At 39.4% G+C, this 16,924-nt stretch overlaps 1 protein-coding gene across 2 annotated transcripts in view; it reads right to left on the bottom strand.

Annotated features, from left to right (window-relative positions):
• Cht7 (chitinase 7) overlaps positions 1 to 16,924 on the bottom strand; it is a 55,921-nt gene that overhangs the window by 32,841 nt on the left and 6,156 nt on the right. Inside the window, exon 1 of one of the 2 annotated variants that reach the window (XM_022070189.2) lies at positions 14,103 to 14,358. The exons of the other annotated variant lie outside the window; for it this stretch is intronic. Within the exon in view, the coding sequence (XP_021925881.1) occupies positions 14,103 to 14,105 (3 nt within the window). The 5' untranslated portion in view covers positions 14,106 to 14,358. Of the gene's footprint in view, positions 1 to 14,102; positions 14,359 to 16,924 lie in introns of those variants that run through there. 2 annotated transcript variants of the gene reach the window in all.

Raw genomic sequence — 16,924 nt, 5'->3', positions numbered from 1 at the left:
CCTCGCTTGATGACTGTACCTAACGTTGAAGACCCTGGCGTAGGTTAGAAGACAATAAATGAAGTCTCCTTAATTTTCGTCTGGATCGATACAAAACGATCATTAGTCTGCCCGCTGTATTTCAATTCTAGAAACTTGGACTAAGCCACAAGGATATTACTATAAAACCCAGGGGCATTTTTGAACCTTGGTTTATCTTGAATACTGTTTCACGCTCCTGCTGGCGGCAGTGCCAAGCTAAACCGTGACATTTTTCAGAGGAAGGTCGTAACAACCTGCACTGAAGGTCAGTGTATCGGACATCCGCCTAGTAGGAACCGACAAGAGATCGAGTTCTTGACCACTGCTGGCTCAGTTCCATCCAGTCAGTAAAGTTCTCAATGTGGAGATTTCGATGCTGGTCTTCTGGATTTAACGCCCTAAAGATGGAGACAGTATATCCCTCCGAAAAGTTGGTATCTATTTAAAAGACAATATGGCGTTACTGTCCAACATCGACATCTTGACAGTCGTGAGAATCTTGAATCACATAAAGATGGTTCATCGTCGACTAATGTTTTAAGAGACCTGATTTTGAATTTCATTCTGTAGATGTGAGTTTGTCAGTGGGCTCTGCACAGAGAATATTTCTTTCCGAGTCCTGCAAGTGAGCATATATTGCACGGCCGCCCTGGGTTCAAGCCCCGCATTGCTGATAGGGCGTGGTTCCAACCTTGGGGTCCGCTCCAGTTCCCTACACCGCTCCCAGACCGACCACAACCTTGACTATTCTGTTACCGCTTACTGTCATTGTTCTTTTTATTTTCTAAGCACTAATGATATCACCAGGGGTGTCCCTACTCAGAAACCACGCCTTTGTTAAGAAAATTCGATCGGTAAAGTTTTACCTATGCTCACGCACCAGCAGCAAATATGGATGCAGAGCTCCACACATTAGTTAACTTGTGTTTAATTCGTTAAGGGCTAGTGGTAACTATATGTACCATCTGCTGTAATAACCAGTAACTCTGCATTTTGTAGACCTAATTATGGGTTTCGCAAGAGTTGCAATGTAAACAGGCACTGTTTCCTTAAACAGAGTCAACCAACTAATATCTCTCCTTTGTTAGAATTATGTACCAATAGTCGAGCTTAGTGTTAAGTTTAGCTCCAGATTAGCGTCTACCTTCGACTGCAGTCAAAATATAATTCAGTCATTCGTCTTATGTAATTATGCTCATATACTGGGGTTAACGCTTGTAGTGCCAGGTTAAAAACAAGCCTTAAAATATGTGCTAAAATCTACGCTGACATTTGCTGCATATATTTTAAAATCTGCTGCGAATTGAATTTCTTGACATTTAATTGTTCTGTAATTAAATGTTTATATTTCACACCAGTAATGACGTAGCTTTTCGTCTGTTCTGCAGTGCGTGTAAGACTGAGATAACATTAAAATGGATTTTACAAAAATGCAATGATGGGAGTGGACTAGATTCAACTAGCTCAGGGAGGATAACAGTTATAACGGCAATGAACTTTCGGTTTATATAAAAAGGTGGGGAATTTTACTGCCTGAATGACTATCACAGCCTCAAGAATAATTGTGAATGGTGGAGTTACGACTCGTTTAACATTCTCTCAGCCAGCCAAATCTGGCCGAGGCCCGATCGCTTTAAATGCCCCTTTTTCCTTTCCTCACAATACAGTGGTGAGTGTGAATTCCTGTCCACTTGGTATTACGTACTGGTCCACATATAATCGGGCATGACTGACCTCCCCTTATATAATGGAACAGTCTGATCACTGTTACCAGACTGTAATGGTACACTAAAAAATTACCTTCTTATTCGCATTGCCCCGGGAACAGAATCGTATAAAAACAGAAACTTACATGTTCTTCTTCGTCTGACCTGTTCCTATATTTCAATCCACCTTTTCGCGGACTGCTTAATTATCGTCCTGATGATGGAGGCAATAAGAATCTCTAAAACGTCGATTAATTTCTACCAGACTACACGCCGCAACATCCCGTAAGACAGTCACCACCATACTGGTCGCTGTAAAAACTTAAAATCTCGTTTCATAATTTATATTCCTCATCAACTACTAAGCCTATTTGGGAGACTCACACAACATTTTAGATGGAAAACCTAAAGGCAATAATTACTTGAGGAACTTAGGTGTAGATGGGAGGATGATACTAAAATGTATCTTAATGTTTGGAAGTGGACTGGTTCAGGGTAAGATCCAGTGACTGGCTATCGTGAGTACTGCAATGAGACGTGGCTTCCCAAGAGTCATTAGGTATTTCCACGAGAGATATCAGACAGGTCCTGCTTATATGCAAAAGTCGTAATTTATAAATGGTCATCTGGTTTCAAACACACGGCCTTCAGATGTGTTGTTACATACCCTCATAGTTTAAAGCAATACATTCCTGTCAAGCATATAACCTGACGGGTTGTAGCGGGAGGGGATAATTCCACACCTCAGAACTACGCAAGCAGGAACTCGGCGAAAGTCGTGCCCCATCGCGAGACCTGGCGGAAGTGACGCTGACAGAAGTTCTGTATCCTGAATGACAAGTCTCCGCAATGGTACGAATTCCATCATGGTAAAAGAGCGTCATAAAACAGAGACAACTGTAAAAGGCATCGTCATTTATGGCGTTCTTAATATTTTCGTTGTATAAATATTTCCTTTAACAGTTAACACGCTACAAATTGGATGCAGTGGTCCTACTGAATCCAACTTCTTCACCGCAAACACTTACGTGCCTCATGAAACCTGTCGAGTCATTTCTTTGGTTAACAATGTGCAGGTTTCAAAAAATTAAATTTAAAAAATACCGAGGGAATAATGAGAGAACGATATTTTCAAAAATATCAACACGGAAATGGTTACTGTCATGTTAAATGCACACTTATACCATTCGAACGCGCACGTTTTCTGTGTATATTCTTTGCAATTTGCATTCTTGTTATCCTTGATGTTCACTCAATGGACATACAAATCCAGGTATAAGATGATGACGTCAGTATAAAACTGGACCCGACTGAAAATAAGTAACAGGGGACTGGAGACAATTACACGAGGAGGTCCATAATTTCTGGTCTTCTTCGCCGAATATTGTTGGAGTCGGGGTACCTCAGTCTGTACAGTGACGAGGCTACAAAATGGAAGACCACGATTCGGTTTCCGGCTGGGTCACAGAATATTATTTCTGCCCGGGCATCCAGACCACTCTGGGGTCCACGCAGCCTCCTTTTTCAAAGAGCACCCACGGTAAAACTTATTTTTTTGCTATATCTGATGCCTAGGTTAAGAATGTGTGGAGTTACGGTTCCATTTCCCCATACGTCTTCATGGTAAAAAGCTTAATTAAGTACCGGGGACTACTTTAACTAATGGTAACAAAGCACTGTGAATGAAAAGAGTAATTGAAATCCATACACGGTAAAAGAAATGCTTCAAAGATCTGTAACTACATGAGAGGATAATACTAAGATGGAATATATTATGACATTTGCTGAACTAACATACGCTATTCATGAATGTTCGTATGTACACTCATTACTTATGCCTGAGCATACAAAAACTTTCTAAAGCCAGCGTCAATTCCTTTAGCGAATATTCAGCAAGCATTGTTATAATGGCAGAGTCTGTTTAAGGAATTCAGGTCACCACTGAGTCAAACAGAGAAACTTACAGACCGTACAGATTCGCAAACTTGCAATCGACCTCATAAACACGAATAATAAATCTTAAAGATGGCTGTACTGGACGGACGAATTAATTATAGAAGTGTACTTGGACCTAACTAATCAGTATCACGACAGAGCAGAGTAATTCTTGTGAACATGGCAGTCACTCAGCTGAAGAAATTCCTCTCCTTTTATGGAACACAAAGCATCGTTACTGTGTTCACAGAAGCCAGCCACTGGTTCCTATCCGAAGCCAGATGAATCCAGAGTCACATCTTCACGCTATCAATCTGAGGTCAATTTCAGTGTTATAACCCCTTCTTCCATTAGATTCCGAAAGTGGTATCTCTTCATTGGACGTAATCGAACTACGGTTTGGACAGATGACGCTGGTTCAACTACATCGGTTATAGATCTACATCATCGAAATGAGTTGAGCAGGAAGGGACATGACCTATTTCAGAACATAACACAAACATCCCTCTTAAAGATATTGAGGAAAAACATGTAAAATCTCAGGATTGTCAGTAACTTGGCATAGGTTCAGACGGCTCCCACCCGAATAAAAGTTCAGAGCAACATTGCAATACAAACATTCTCGATGAAAATTATTTGAAGCTCGGCTTTGTGACACACCCTGTTGACACGAGTCAGTGTCAAGGACGATCCTACAGCTGCAAGGCGTTTAGGCTGAGAAATCTGATATAATGACGTCTGTGACCCATTTCCCACCTAACAGATATTATTAGTAGGTGGCGTTAATGTGTTAAACACAGGGTGTTTTATACCGAACGTCATGACAGAGTGGGAACAGTAAGAAACGTGTGCCTATCAGTTTGAGTAAACATTCTTCCAGGTGTATTGTTCGCTATTTGGCATACCTCGTAGTACAGGTGTCCACTGACGGAAATCGGATAATTTTTTTAACATTCATCACATGAATACAATTTAAGAAATTATCCCGAGAAATAACTGGTGCTTTAATTTGTCTGTCTGTGTGTATAACGAGTTTCATAATCTGACAGGTTCATGTGCACTTAAATCAAAATACGTTATCCAATCAGCGTCAGTGTAATTCTGAAAGCGACTCTACCACGCCCAGCCACAACGGAAACAGAGCGAGTCGATTTACGAACACACGCAACGCACATTTCCAGTCGACTTATGCAACACGAAACACTAAATCTAAACACGACGTTTAATTAAATTTACGAATACGCACAACGAAACTCAATGTAAAGAATGCGGAATGAAGCAACTCGTATTTCTCACCAATGATCAAACGCGCATGCGCTACTGATTACTTAAACAATAACAACAACTGCTTCTTCTTTCTCAGGTATCACTGACCTTGGCCGACTCATATTTGATTCTGAAATTATAAATATTTAATTCAAGTGATACGCCATTTAAATTAGCATCGAAATACGTCACACCAACTATCGCTGCTGTACTATTTTGCGCATCGTCCTGATACGTATTCAGTAAATGCCGCCATGTTGGTCGTAAATGTGCCATCAGCTGGATGCACACGGCACTGCAACAATATGGCTGCCAACTATTACGTTCATGATTTCCATTTAGAAAGTTGGTACGTTCGTATGGGAGCCTCAGAGGCTCATCAACTCTTAAGCCACACGTTCACTGTTGACGCTTATACCTCGACGTCTTTGTGTCTGGAAGACGTAAATACATAAATCCACGACCAAACAGAAGAATGTCTTCATATTCTAGAGGATCTGAGTTCAAATCTTGAATTCTCATACTTTTATTCAATCCCTGCAGACAATTCCGAAACAAAAGGCCACGACCGTTTCCTTCCATATCTTTCCAAATTCATCATTTATCAATCACTCTATGACATCGCGCTATATAGTGTTAGTTTTATTATTATTTATTTAGTGTTCTGTCTAACGACAGGTCCATATGAACAGGATCCTTCCATCCTTTTCTCGGACTGGGACCTGTTCATATACGTTCTTGGCAGATGATCCAGAAGTGGTTTGCCATTGCCTTCTTCTGTGTGTGAATGGAGTAATTGTTGGGATGCCACGGAGAAACCGGGGAAGCCCCCGGAGGAAAGCTCCGTGTTGCCTAGACCACGGCCTTGCCCAACACAAGTTATAAATTCGGGCTTACGGAACAGTAAAAAGAAACAGTGAATATGAATGTTTTTCGGGAAAAGGAGACATAGAATCTAACGTAGGAATCTAACCATGGTGCAAAAAGGTTATTCCGCACATTCATGATGATTGGAGTGGATTTAACAAAGTCCTCTTGCACTGGAGTCTTACTTGAGAATCTTGGATCAAGACGGAAGTCATAGAAAAATAATTTGGCGCAGTGTCGCTTTAATAAATACTTTTCTCTGCTCCGGGATTGAGTTCGGACATTCTGGGAGAGAAACCGGCGATTAACATTCGACATGGATTTGACTTATCAGAAGGAATTTTTGCTTACGAAGTCGCGGCAGATATCTGAACAAACGTGTGGGTAAAATATATGAAAGGAAACTAAAAGGGCCGAGGTATGAGTTGAAGAGACCGACATCGGGGCAGGCGTCACGAAGGTCCTACTTAGCGGCCCCGAAGGAAGGAACTGCGGGAGACGATTCCAGATGTATCAAAGGTCATTAATATCTTCATTCATCTACACATTTAACGAAAGGAAGGAAGGAAAAAAGATAGATCTTAATTTAAAGCCAATTTACCTTGTACATACTGTTTGATATGCGAGGAGTTACTTCAGGTTTTAAGGTTATGTCCTGCTTTTCTAACCTTGCTGAATATGGGATTTTGATACAAGATCTTGCTGTATTGTTGCCTAAACAATGCAGAGAGAATGATTCATGCTTTATTTTTGTTTTAACGAAACACAGCCTTTTCTGTGTTACCATAAAAGTACTTTTTCGTTCTCTCTACGGTAGATGAATTTTCTAAGGCAACTGAATGACTTGTCTCCTCGGCAAATACTGCCCTGTAGAGTTCAAATACTGATTAATATTGCTTGCATAATCATTTCTTTCTTTCGGACTTAATCATCGACTGTTGAACCTTTTCTAAAAAAATTACAGCGTTTCAAATTGTGGATCTTCCTTCGTCAGTGGACCAGAGACCAGGAGTAGGTCGCATACCGGATTCAAAAGAGAATTCGTCTCCCTTTTTTTACCTGAAGGCGAAAACGTGGCGATTTTTTAGACTTTTTAAAACGATATTGAACAGACGATTCACAGAGTCCAAAACAAATAAAATAGTAATATAAAATATCGCAAAAGACATTAAGAGAAGAAATGTTTATTAAATAAGTGTCCTCTCCTCCTTCCTCTACATTTTCCTTCCTTCCGTTTCATGACCAGCTAAACGTCTGACGCCTCTAGTTAAAGACCTCAACGCAAACGCGGAGAAAAATCACTGTAAGTGACTGACTACTAAATGAATGTCAGACATGGCAAGTTACCTCATCTTAAAATTCTGTTGGTTTCCACGTTCGTACCGATTATATCACCCTGAAGATGGAGGCGAGAAACCTTCGTCGAGTCAATTAAGAAACCAATAACAAATAACAGCATTACGACTATAATTTGTGATTCAAAGAAATTAATACGAGTAGCCTACTTTTTGCACACCCAGTAGGGCCGGTTCCTGGTCGCTGCAGCAGCTCAGCCTTGATCACCGACTGTTCCTAACGGTGTTCAGATAACGGTAGACAAGCGAGAGTGCGTTTCATTCCAACTGAATAGACAGCGATGAAGGCAGGAGTAAATATACTGCCCGAAATTCTGTAAACCTGTATCTTTTAATTATTAATTTACAATCGCAATAGACATAGCACGTGCACATAAGTGTTTGTCGACGGACGCAGGGTGTTATTAGCCAGCTAGTTGAGGCTTACGATATACGCAAGCGCCTGGCTGAAGCTGGCTAACGATGCATTTTATCTTATCAGACAGAAGGCTTTTTTTTTAAAGTGTTAGCCGGACTAAAACGGTTAACATGAAATATCGGCTTCTTTGTAAAATTCGTATCGTCTTTTACGACGAAACGTTGTCCTGGGCAAGTTTTACAAACGTCTGTATCACAGGCTTTTCCTTCAAAGTACAAAATAGTAACCAAAACATATTTTATGATGATAGAGTAATTTCTTTTACCAGTTTCGAGTGATCCGGACGAAATTAAACATCAAGCGAATACTCGTAAACGGTGAGTAATATCAGACAGCAAAATATAATCCTTACGCTCACGTTTGCATTTACAATGATGGGTGATGAGTGAACTTTATTAATATCCTTTCGGTGGGGCAGGGTGTGGAAAACAGAGAAGCATCAGTGCTTTCAAGCTGGTAGACGGTTTACCGATAAAGCACATTGAAGCGAATGACAAACTACATCGACAAATTCCACTCCCATTTAACGGGAAGCTGCTAAGTGCTGTTCGATGCATCTACTGGTTGCTGATAGCAAAGTATCTAGAAAGAAGTGTCGTCGTTTGAGGAAAGTGAAAAGACAGACTCACGTACCGTTATAGTGCTTTGAGTTGCATAAATTCCTGACTCTGTCTCAACTTTAAAAAGTACTCTCAACACTCAGACGTGTAACCTAACGACTTTTCACTAAAATCAGTATCACTGACAATGCCAAATCTGAACTACCGACGTTGTACGAAGGGTACGAGTGGGAAACTATGCCAGGGATGTACAATTATATTAATTCGGGGATCGAGTAGGGCTATTATCAAACCTGGGCGGTTTCGTTTCAACAGACTTAAAGAACAAAAATTAACATAATTAGTAATAAACATTTAGCATTGCTTTTAACTGTGTGACTAGTCCAAATACACTGAACAAAATCCATGCAGAGTAACTGATAGTTTCTCACCTGGCCAAGACACACCCTGCTTTTCATGAAACTCGAAAAATTCATCGACGTATTCACTGGACCCCACTCTGATCCAGACCAAGTGTGGCTGATATATCTACAGTGGCCCCACCTGACTTCCTTACATCAAGTTGGAGCTAATTAAAACAGCAATTTGCTTACGTATAGTAGGGGCTCCATAAATTATATTTCCGTCCACCCGGTATTTACATTAGCTCGACCAAGGGGTCCAAGAGATAAGATTTGTGTCCTGCTTTCTCCTGAAGACGGAAGTAGAAGTTACTTCCGAATCGCTGTAATTTTAATAACATATAGACGATCGATAGAATATAAAATATTAACATCGTACGAATTGTAAATTTTACTATTATGTAAGATGCATTTTAATATTAGGGTCGCCAGGTTTCAGCGCCGTTTTCCCAGTTCAATCACTATCACCGTTTACGTGGAGGAAATTCGCTTGCATCTACAATAAATGAGCATCAGTTCTAACGAAGTATGTAAAATAACACCCTAGCATCCTTCTGCCCGCGGCCCGCGTTTTGACAACCCTGGGCCTGTGAGCCTTGAGCTCTCCACACAAAGTTGTGCCTCCCGGTTACTTGCGTGCTCCAGTAAGAGAGTCAGTGGGTCAGTAGTATCAAAAAGCTGACAGTCAGTGTAGGTCAGAATTTCAATCAGTTCTTATATGAGATTTCGTGTTCTCACGGTGGACATGATATGAATATGGCCGTCTTCTGGGTTGTTGCGCTGTTTACCGACGTTTCAGAGGCGCTTGTCCCCCAGCTTCAAAACGATTACACCAGGAAACATGGTCCACTGAGCGGTTGGATGGCACGGAGTAAACTAAACTTCAGTGATTATTCATTTCTTTGTCACGTTAAAGAAATTAAACCGAAACTTAAAACAATTTCCAACTAACCTGACATAAATCTTGGTCGTGAAATTTTCCTTACTGGACTATATCCACGCTAGATGTAAAAATGATTAGATTCGTCTGGAAATCGGAAGTTCCATTTCGTCCTCTACAGATGTGATGATTAAGCAGTGACGTTGATCATTACACCGAGAAGTCCTATCTTTATTAAAGTTCATGCAGTTACCACAACATTACAGAACGTATTTTTCTTTGGGCCGCTTGGTTGATCACGTAGAAAGAATTATGTCACATAGCGGACGGAGATTCATTTCTTTCTTTTCCTCATAAAGTATTGTTGTTACTGAAGAGTTCTTCGTGAAGACACTCTCCACGGATGATGACGACGATGATGATGGCATACATCATCGCATCAGAAACAACTCGACCCGTCTAATTAGTACAACATGCTTTAAAGAACCAGCCACTTAACGAAACATGAACTCGTTGTTCTCAGCTACGATAAGCGCAGGTATCAAAACTTTAATTGACTTTAAGTTACAGGACAAACCTGGGTAGATAAGAGTCTATTTTATGACTAGCGACTATTTCAGTTATATGTCAGCGGCTAAATATTTCCCATTACACATCATACTAACATTTATTCCTTTAATCTCTCTGACAGTCCGAATGGCGAGGAAGATTAAGCACGGTTTTGAGATAAGTCGCTGTGAGCCCTGATGCAAATCACAGCTACTAGAAGCACGAATTAATCTAGAAACTTAAATTACTCCATATGCTCAGTGAATATCTGTCAGTTGTGGGTGAATATGAAGCCTCTTTGTCCTATGGTCTAATGCCATATAAAAGCTTTAACTTGTCTAGACTTATTATAAATTAACACTTAACTATAATCATTTTAGATATTTGTACAGACAGACGGACAGACTGAGCGACTTTAATAACCACTCCGCTGGCCTGTAAACGCGCATAATAATATGATTAAAACAAATGTGGATTTAAGTGTTTCAATTTGAAGGTCAAGTCTTAGTAGTAAATGTGACCATTAGCCATCTTTCTTCAAAATATGTTGACTGACGTGGACTGATTCAGAGTCGACAAACACTGTCTTGTCATTTTGCTCTACGTTACAAATGAAGAACGTTTTAAAGCTACGTGTTGATACAGGATACAGATAATTTTAAGGTAAGGACAGTAAGCGTCCGTCATATAAAGAATTATAAATTTACAAGTCCCTCATACCCTCGATTTACATTAAAAATTTAACTCCATTGTAAAAAATAATAATTGTATGAATGAAGACTAAATTTACCATAGAGCTTTCAGTGATGAAACACAACACCCAAATTTAATCGAAATCTGTTAAGTGGTCGCGGAGATAAAACAGCGTAACAGTTACGACTCCACTGCACTTCGTGCAAAGAATGCACGAGAATTACATTCTAAGTTTGATAAAAAAAAATCATACACTTTCTTCACAAATCTCGCACGACTTTTGTATCAAGGCATTATTATACTTCTCGTGTGACTTATTCTTTTCATTGCAATGAAAATATGGAAATATGACCTACTCTGCAAGACACGGGTTGCCGGTTTCGACACAACGCACATCTGTTTGCCAAGTCAGAAAATATTTATTAAAATGTTCCTTCGGAAGAAAGACAACAAATGTGGAGAAATCGTATGAAGGCTGCCTGTCGTAAAAATACTTCCTTCGTTCTCATTAGGGGATAATAATGAAAATAAGGTTAAGAAACTGGTACTCTGTGAGAAATGTCCTGTCTGTGAATCATAAATCACAATTAATACATTAAAAATACTTGCGCACGTGCGCAGAGATTTCATGTTAACCGTGTTACCCCGGCTAACACTTTCAACAGTGAAAAACAAAAAGTCTTTTGTCTTACTTTCGTTGTTCAATGGCGTACTCCACACGCTGAGACACGGCACAAGACCTGCTAGGCCTGTCTAGCTTCTCGTCGGTTCTGGTATGCTACAGTGTATACAGTAATAATTAACCACAAAAGTAATACAGAGGACTTTTTATTTATCTTATTTTTATTTTAAGAGCGTTAGTTAGCCAGAATAACATGGCTAACAAGGCGAACAGAACTTGCTAAATGTTTTGTAGTACTTTGAGGAAATGTAAACGTAATTACTGGTCTGAAATATCAGTCTTTGTTGGTAGTTGGTAGCGTTGTTTCAGAGGACCGATTAGTGTAAACACTCCGATGGGAATCGCAAATGATTAACAGTGTAAACATCAAAAGGTGACGCAGCGAGAAAACGCGATGTCTAAAACAGAAACAAACAAAGTAAATATCGAGCAAACAGCGATGGTTCGTCACTGAAAAACCAAACAAAAACCACTTCAAAGCCTAACTGTGAATTTAACTATATTTAGCTCTTTTAAAACTAGTGGTAATTACAAATCACCTACTTTATCGTATAATAACTCAGATTATATCTGCTGGTTTCGTACGATTCTCAGATGAACAGCTGCTATTTCCCTAAGCATCATCCGCCAATTGATCTTTGCAATGGTTACGTTTTGTGTCTTTGCGACAAGAACTGAACTTTGAAATAGTATTTAGATGATCTTCTATTTAAGCTTATCGTCAGCTATTTCAAATACATACAGATTACACACATGAATAGACAAATTGCATTAAACTCGTTACGAATATCATGTCTTCTGACATGACAGCAGTGTACCATCTGAGATTAGATGTACTCTAGTAACACTAAACAATAGCATACAACACTAACGCAAATATCAGTGCATTTAACAACGCGCTCCCAAGCACATGGATTGTGTACTTCAAATGGGACGATGTTAATCACAAATTGAAAGGAGTATGGAAGGAATCTTCCGTGGTCTATTAAAAACTCGTAAGAGTTCCCATCCAAAAGATCCAATTTACTGTGATCAATATTAATGTTATTGTCCAGTCTCCTCGTTCTTTGAAATGCCTGTTTGCCAAGAGACTTCCCCGCCAAAGTTCCAAATGAATCCGTTGTTTCCCAGTCATGACTTTTGCTTCGCGATTTTAAGGATGTCAGGCGGCCTGCATAAATCGCTAGGTTTCTCCTAAATTTCTCATTCAATTCGCCTTCTTAGGTTCAAACATTCCCTTAAGAACTTTGTTTTCAAACACACAATTCATGTCCTTGTATTAAAATAGCAGATCACGTCTCTCAGCCACACAAAGCAATTGGAAAAAACAATGGGTTTACATATCTCGATAGTTCGATTCGTGATTACTGATTTCACGAGAGAATGACACTAAACAATCCCTACAGTTACTCTTACTGAAGATAACTTCTCCACACTACACGCAAGTGCATTTAGATGCCATAGCGCATAACATACAAATGCCTATTTCTGAAGGGAAAGCCTCGGTACAAGAACCAACTTACGTAACACTTCACTGCTCTGTAAGGACTTTCATTCGGACAGTTCCTCCTTTTCAGTTATCAACTGTTTCCGAACAGAATTAACAGAAATAGTCGACATAATATCTTTCCGGATAAAAATATTTATTATATACAGAGTGACCCAAAAATACATACACACTGCAGCAACTTTGCTGTCCGCTCTCAACCGCGGTCATTTTGAACACCTACGCCAGATTCCTTAATTCACTAACTGCCGATGCTGACGTATGTAATGATTCATTTTATTAAAACGTCTTTATTTAATTTATTGAATGTGTGTGTGTGCATCTTTTTGGGACACACTGTATTTTAACACTAGTCTACATCCTTATAGCAATTATTCGTATATTTATATCGGACCCCGATCATTAAGTTGATGATATTGTAGATGCAATGCAGGTACGTATTTTCCACATGCATCTCCGTGTACCTAAAGAATATAAGATTCGAAATGTGTTGCCCCATACAAATTTTGTAAACATTTTCTAAAATTCGGCAATAAAAAAACTAACTACAGTGTGTAGTTCGATATGTATTCGGAATACATTTCAGATATAGAAGTTACTTGCTGAAACTCCATTCTAATTTCGTTTTTAATTAAGCCTTAAAATGTGCTTTGGAAAGTGTAGACAATCTGATGGATTAGCAATGCACATTTGACTATATTTGGCCTAGGTGTCCATTTATCGTACTGTCGCCTTCATGTGAACATGAATTTGTTAATCTGACTTCATTAAACTACTCTCTCTTCACCATCGGGTCAGTAATATCGAATTTCGCCACGCCCGATTATTTACTGTAAAACATTTTTGTCTTAATTTCAAACAAACAAATATAATTTTAAAAACTAACTTCTCGTCTGCAACATAAAATATACGTAAAATTTTTGCCACGAAACCTAATGAATTTCCTTATAAGACCATAAAGTTTGGCATCTTATTCCAGATAATAATTAACTTCTCAAAATAATTTCTGTCTTAAAATTTCAACAGAAATACATTACTTAACTAAATTAAAATTTCTTTAATCCTTCGAGCTTTTCAGTGACTGACCTGGTATCTTATACATAGTACAGAACGTAATTATTCGCTTCATATTCGTAAGAATTTCGATGTCCCCCGAACTTTTAGCTTATTTTCAAAATTCTCAACAATTTATTCAGTTTGCTCACACGAAACAATGCCACTTATTCTAAAGAAATAAACATTTGTCGAATTCCTTCACTTACCATTCTGGTGCCGAATACGTAAAACACGATTTAATCTATCAGCTGAAGTTAAGCTACTTCTCTGTAGACAAAATACGCAAAATTACTTCTGTCAACACAAAGCCTTAAATTTCCCGGTGGTCCGGGCGACGTCGTCACTCTAGAATCGGTGCTGTGAAGACAGTTGACCTCATAAGGTGGCTGTCCAAACACTGACTGAATTGAAAGTTCTTAGGCACCGCTATACCACTAACACACATTTACTTCACTACTAAACCAACCTGGGCTCAGCGTCGGACTTCAAAACAAGCAGCAAAAGTTTCCTTTCTTTTTTTTTATCTCATCCTACTCCACTACACCTATTAACCAATCGGATTCCAAGAAAATGAGAACGCTCACGTAAAGCAACCAATCGGTGACGGCGAAGAGAGAAAAGGTGTTCTGTCTTACTATTATCGAAGTGATCAGTTCAATATTATGTAAAATAAACGGCCAATTTATAAATTTATCCGAATCTAAAATTCATTCTATTATATATTTCAACATTTCTCAACCTTTACCACATGGCAACACACTTAAGTTGTAGTTCATCACCTCACGACATACAACGCGATGTGGGCCCAACAGATTAAGGATATTTCTGTAAGAAGTAACAATCAGTGACTGAGCGATCGCTTTGATAATTAAGGTAGGAATTGAACCTCTGACGTCGATAAACTTCTACCAGACTACACAGCGCAAGAACCCAGAAGACAGCCATCTTCATACTCACCGCCGTGAAAACCTGGAGTCTCATCTTGATTTAAAAGATTTCACGAAATGGCGTACATTAGGGGAATGTTTGTTACCACTCATTTCAGAACCCGTAACATACCCCACCTTCGTACATTCAGACGTTCGGGTTAATATTTATACAAAACGTGATTTTTCTCTTGTTTCGTATAGGTGTGAAAATTGGTCTCCTATCCCAGAGGAAGAATTTTAAGGGTCGCTAAGTATACAGCGCTGCTTGGTAAATATTTCGAACGTCTCAACATTCGCATATTGTATTTTTTCTCTTAAAATCGTTGTGTAATTTATGGTTTTGCAAGTTAAAAATACCTGACTGTGTTAATATTGAAACGGAACTCTCAGGTCTGATCCATTGTGTTCTTACAGTGCACGCAGTTTCCAGAACTTTTCCCACCTACGTTTATGGCCATTACATTATTCAAAGTCCCGTGTCTTCACGTTTTATAACAAAATTATCCGGGACATTCCTTACAGCCTATAAACCTTTAACACGTGGGAAAGAGTTTACTATTACCCATATTTATAGCGCCCTGCTATTAAATACCTGGCTACACCGCTGTGTGGTGCAAAATCATAATTTAAAAGCTAACAGTTACTCACCCGGTTAAATCATGGATCACTAAAGTTCGTCTGGTACTCACAACAGCTCGCCAATAGACTTTACCCTGAGCAACTTGAATCCAGATGAGATTTCAGGTTCTCACAATGAGCAGTCTTCTGGGGTGTTGCGCCATGTAACAGACGGTGTTTTCTCAGGACGATTTTCCTGTTTCTATCTTCGGTTGTCCCAGATACGCTGATGGATCTGCGCCTTAATCTCAACACGCGTTACAGTCGAAGGCCGCCCACAACGCGCAACAACACTCATCCACTCTCCAATAAATCTTTCAACCCAATCGCGAACTACCCTCTGCCTTATGCTCACATCGCCAATGTCAATAACTTTCATACCTTGTGACCATAAAATTCCAAACACAAACGTTGTTATTCTTTAGTTATTATATTATTATTATTATTTAGTGTTCTGTCTGACGACAGGTCCATATGAACAAGATCCTTCCATCCTTTTCTCGGACTGGGACCTGTTCATATACGTTCTTGGCAGATGATCCAGAAGTGGTTTGCCATTGCCTTCTTCTGTGTGTGAATGGAGTAATTGTTGGGATGCCACGGAGGAAAACTCCGTGTTGCCTAGACCACGGCCTTGCCCAACACAAGTTATAAATTCGGGCACCGCCGGGAATCGAACCCGAGACCCCAGGATTACAAGGCCAGCGTTCTAACCGCGTTCTTTAGTGCATTCAATAAATGGAGCAGCGATGTTAAACATGACACAACATTACGCACTTCTCAAACGTCTAAAATCAGTTGCAGTACAAAGACAATGAGGTTTACATTTGTATTATTACCGTCGTCTTCTCAGTGCTGCCAACATCGGTTTGAGGGAAACTAAATTGCCCTTAACTTGTTAACTTTCGTCGTACATGCGTTTGAAAACACGTGCCCATAAAACTATATGGACACAGAACGAATTAAGTAAACACAGAATGTGTGATATTATTACGTAACGCGAAAGTTGAATATTTATCCAGGTCACCTGATGCCATTAAGTTAGATTAATCTGTGATGTTAAAACGGGATGGGAACGAAACTCGTATGGGAGAAATAACAACTACATAAAAAATTTTAGTCGGGAAACCTGTCTTACGAAAGTATGGCGAGTATGTATCTCCAGGTCTTCCGTCAAGAACCAGTCCGCAGAATTTATTATATTCTGATCTCCTCTCTAGAAATCTAAATATTAAAATATGCGCAACCATTTGGAAGACCTATATGTAGATGAGAAGATATTATTAAAAGGGATCTTAGAAAAAACTGTAAAAGTGGAGACTGGATTGTAGTAAGATCAGATTTTCTGGACACGACAATGAAATTTTGAGCAAAAAATAGTAAATTTCTCGACCAGATAAGCAACTATTAACACGTCGGCTCCGTGTATACAGAATAATATGGGACTTCGCGGGCAATTACATTTCTCATATGCCGAGGGG

This window comes from Zootermopsis nevadensis, unplaced genomic scaffold (genome assembly GCF_977971745.1).
Source record: "Zootermopsis nevadensis isolate Lab colony 2312 unplaced genomic scaffold, Znev_1.0 Znev_ptg000028l, whole genome shotgun sequence".
Lineage (NCBI taxonomy): Eukaryota > Metazoa > Arthropoda > Insecta > Blattodea > Termopsidae > Zootermopsis > Zootermopsis nevadensis.
Note: the sequence above shows the minus strand (reverse complement) of the source record. Positions and strands in the feature narration are given on the sequence as shown.